The 1988-nt window shown below is 37.8% G+C and overlaps 2 protein-coding genes across 2 annotated transcripts in view; one reads left to right on the forward strand and one right to left on the reverse strand.

Moving 5' to 3' along the window:
• The window catches only part of LOC140332799 (uncharacterized), a 55773-nt gene that overhangs the window by 36165 nt on the left and 17620 nt on the right, over positions 1-1988 (reverse strand). The gene's annotated exons all lie outside the window — the stretch shown is intronic.
• LOC140332381 (complement component C6-like) overlaps positions 1-1988 on the forward strand; it is a gene marked incomplete in the record, with an annotated part of 33363 nt that overhangs the window by 22175 nt on the left and 9200 nt on the right. The window contains 1 exon segment of the mRNA XM_072413651.1: positions 908-1134. Within this exon segment, the coding sequence (XP_072269752.1) occupies positions 908-1134 (227 nt within the window).

The raw sequence follows: 1988 nt of genomic DNA on the forward strand, positions 1-1988 counted from the left end.
GGGTTTCCTGGTGTTATTGATGCGGGCGGGAGGATCAGCGGGAAATTCAAATAATTTTGTTTTGGATTCATTACGAAATAGCTGTATTTAGTCCAATACAAAAAACTATTCATATAATATATAAATATAATCATATTATATATGTACTATACAAGCTACTGTATATGTAACGTAACAAACATTCAAATTTAACGCTTTTTCATGGAAATACCGACAGAACGCTAGGGGGGGGGGACGCTTAGAACGCTAGGGGGGGTTAAAGTAATTTGATAGCATTCAAATGTTTGTTTGAATCCTGGACCAGATCCATTCCAGGTTTGCTGGATCACACAGCTTCACTGATGAAAGTGTATCTTCTCCAGCCTTGGGGAGCCTTCATAAATCAGGCCGAGTGTACGCATGCCAAGCCCTGTGTCTGAGAGAACTAAAAAAACAGGGACAATCAAGAAGTTGTTTTTTGATTGGTCAGAGGGGCGATGATGCAGATTAAACACGGCAGAGCGGGCATGCTCCGCGTCAGAACTGCCCACATGCACAGGAGACAGGTATGGGTGGTTTAGTAAGGAGGCGGCAAGTGTGACAATGCCTGCTGGCTCTCAGGACACAGAAAGGAACTTCAACTTGTTGAGTAGTGGTGGAGAGATCATTCCAATCAGAGTTGATTCCAGATTAGGGCTATTCTCAGATTGGGGTCATTCCAATATTGGATACAATGCAACATTACCGTACCTGTCATTGACCAATAGTTGGACTGGCTGGGTTGTGATTATATTTTATATATATATATATATATGTTATATTAATAAAATATATGGGCACCTCTAGTGGTAAAAAGATTTGCTGCTGGTAAAACAGAATTAAAGTGTACCTGTCCATTCACTGTACAAATCTGTCCAACATTTCTTAGGGTCATTTCTGCAGTCATCCAAGAAATCCATCTCTTTTGTCAAAGGCGGCATAGCTAAATTTACCGCTAAGCTGGGTTATGAGAAACAAGGTTCCTACCCTGAGAATCAAGACTACGAAAACTGGAAAGCATCTACAGCCGAAAACCCGGTTGTTGTGAATTTTAAGGTGGAGTTTTCTACTGCAGCTTCAGATTCATTCAAGTTCTCTCTCTTAATACTTCAAATTTAATAATACACATTATTACAATATTCATATTTATTACCGGTCACCCCAAATTTGTGCCATGGCTTCACTTCTCCCAGCAACAGATCAGATTGTGTTTAGGTTAAAAATAATCCCACTTTCTTATATCTTAGGCTCACTTTTTTTTATCTTATTAGTCCTTTGTGATTTTTTTTTCTTTCAATTGAATCTTGAGTTGTTGTTTTTTTGTTTTTGTTATTTTGCACACATTTTATCTACTTTTGAGTTATTTAATATTCTTTTTAATTCACATTTTTAGCAATATTAATGCATTTTAATCAGGTCATTATATTTATAAAGTTACAGATATGATTGTTTCAATCATTTAGGAAAATATGTTAATCCACCCAGCTTCCTCTCTCTCTTAACCATAACCTTTTGGCCACAGTTCCATTACATCCACTTATTGTATACTTGGTGTTCCGCTTTTCTAAGAACAGATTCAGACTGCAGCAAGAACAAGCATTTCATTGCAGCTTCTGGTGACTGGCACCTCGCCAGCTGCTTAGCTTAATATGTGACAATGGGCAGCAAGGGCTGGCACTGAACATCGGGGTGATGCCGGTAAATGTTTCATGTAGTGTCTCAGCCAAAGTTTCATTAGGAAGTGATAACTGCATCCTCACCACCAGTCTGAACAACCTTAGGTTGTAAGCTTAGTTGGTTAGGGTCTTGTTCTTCCCATGCATCATAGCCTGTATGTAGATTTGTCACATCACAGCGGTGTAATATGTTGGCACCTTATAAATAAAAGATAATTATTAACATTATTACTATTATATTGTAAACTAAAGAGGCAAATGTATATTCAAATTTGCATTTAAAGCTAATCACGT

Source organism: Pyxicephalus adspersus, chromosome 6 (genome assembly GCF_032062135.1).
Source record: "Pyxicephalus adspersus chromosome 6, UCB_Pads_2.0, whole genome shotgun sequence".
In the NCBI taxonomy this organism is placed as follows: Eukaryota; Metazoa; Chordata; class Amphibia; order Anura; family Pyxicephalidae; genus Pyxicephalus; species Pyxicephalus adspersus.